Source organism: Sorex fumeus, unplaced genomic scaffold (assembly GCF_029834395.1).
Source record: "Sorex fumeus unplaced genomic scaffold, SorFum_2.1 ptg000010l, whole genome shotgun sequence".
In the NCBI taxonomy this organism is placed as follows: domain Eukaryota; kingdom Metazoa; phylum Chordata; class Mammalia; order Eulipotyphla; family Soricidae; genus Sorex; species Sorex fumeus.
In genome coordinates, this window is record NW_026606067.1 from 3,925,875 (window position 1) to 3,927,768 (window position 1,894).

Sequence of the window (1,894 nt, forward strand, 5' to 3'; positions counted from 1 at the left end):
ATTTCCCTATATTCCACCCTCAACAATTTTAGTATTTACATATTTTATATCTTTAGTTGGTTGAATCTCAAAGTACAATAAATTAAGTAGATTACCTCGAATCAACTCTTCTCCCTTCCACTTCTACCTTCATGGTATCATGGGACTTCTCTTTGTTTTTAATACCAGATCTTATTTTACTTCTCTTACACCCAAATTATTACAAGTTTCAAGTTTAGTCATTCATTCTTCCATTCAATTTTCTCTTTTTCAAATTCTTTTTATAATACTTCATCTCATCAATTGTATATGTTACATATTTTTGGTAAAAAAAAATATACAGATGTGCACTGTTTTATTGAAAGGCTTGAAACTTGTTTTTATTGAACCAAGAGCTATCTGGTATCTCCTGTGTTAAATGTAATTATATGCACACAGGTAACATAGACATAGTAGATAGATTACAGCCGTAGCTCCATGTGCCTTACACACCAGTAAAAAAACAAAAACAAGAAAAACAAACAAAAAAACCCACACACACACATCCTCTTGCCTTGTGGTTGCAATCCTTCCCTTTAGAAAGCAGGTCAGTTATGATGGTGTTCTTTGTGCCACCTACAAGGCTACTGACTGTTCAGGTAGTGACTCTCTGTTCTTGGTGTCTCTGGAGAAGTTGTCTGAGAGTCCTCCAGTTCCTTGTCTTTATAAGGAGAACTTTGCTGCTTGAAGAAACCTGATACAAACACAACCACAAATATGGAAAGCAGAGCACCTTGAATGAGTCCGATCAACACATCATTCCAGTGGTGCTTGTAATCAGAAATTTGAGAAAGGCCCACACAAATGGCGGCAACAAAGAGAGCATATTGCACAGTGGGGCGGAGGAGTCTTGTCCAATCTCCCTTCATCCTGGCTTGGAGATAAAGTGCCAGGAACAGCATAGAGTACATGGCAAAGGACGCGTGGCCTGAATAGAAGGACAGTCTGCTCTCTTTAACTTTATTTGGATTCCCTCGACAGCAGTAGTCTTCGATGTAGCCCTCACTGCATCTGATGCTCGACCAGTCTGGGTCACACACATACAAGAAGTGAGGCTTCAGCCTGCCTGTCAAGTGCTGCACGACGATCGTCAAGGACTGGTTAGCAGCTGCACCAAATAAAAATGTCCCCGTGGCTTTGTAAATAGTGGCTATGTAGCTATTCTTGATGAAGGAGTTTGAGTGCAAGTGTTTAAAGTAAACACTTAGGGTTTCCACGACAACCATAATGATAACACAGAAGGGAATGGTTATTCCACCTAATAACTCGAAAGGGATGGTGTCTTTTTTGTAAGGGTACTTGATGGATTCATCATCGCAGAAGAATCCCCGGTGGAAAGGGTGAGAGTGTAAGTTAAGAATCACATACGGCAACCCAGCCAGCAGCACACAGAGGACATCGAAGGCCACGTAATGTAGCCGCTGAATGTTGTCAAACATGGTCTTGATCTGGGAGACTGATAAGGTTAAGAGGATGAGGATGAGGATGAGGATGAAGAACAGGATGATGCGTTCGAAGATGAGGTTTCAGGCAGATTCCTGAAAGTCAGCACAGACTGACAGCAGTCCCAAATGATGAATTTTCACTGCCACAAGGAGAGCCAGTGAGGGTGGGATGGGAACGGACAGTGTGGTGAGTCAGGAGTGGCGTCTTGGACCCCTTCCTTTGCAGCTGGCTTACCAGCCACAGCTTCTCTCTTGACCGTTTTGTCGCTTCACACCTACCTGTACTATCCCTTGTTTCTGGTGCCCTCTCCAGCAGCCAGGACATCTAGACATGGGGACCAGGTGGCAAGAGGAATGAGGGCCGATGCTCTGGCTCTGAAGTGCGTATCATTGACTGAACTTTTTATATCTTGAAATTCTGTTGTTTATAG

General features: G+C 42.7%; 1 protein-coding gene across 1 annotated transcript; it reads right to left on the reverse strand.

The window, feature by feature from the left end:
* Nucleotides 1-602: 602 nt before the first annotated feature.
* On the reverse strand, nucleotides 603-1,457 carry LOC130019922 (phospholipid phosphatase 1-like). The gene has a single exon (XM_056110534.1). It carries the CDS (start codon nucleotides 1,455-1,457, stop codon nucleotides 603-605), a length of 855 nt encoding a protein of 284 aa, XP_055966509.1.
* Nucleotides 1,458-1,894: the final 437 nt, after the last annotated feature.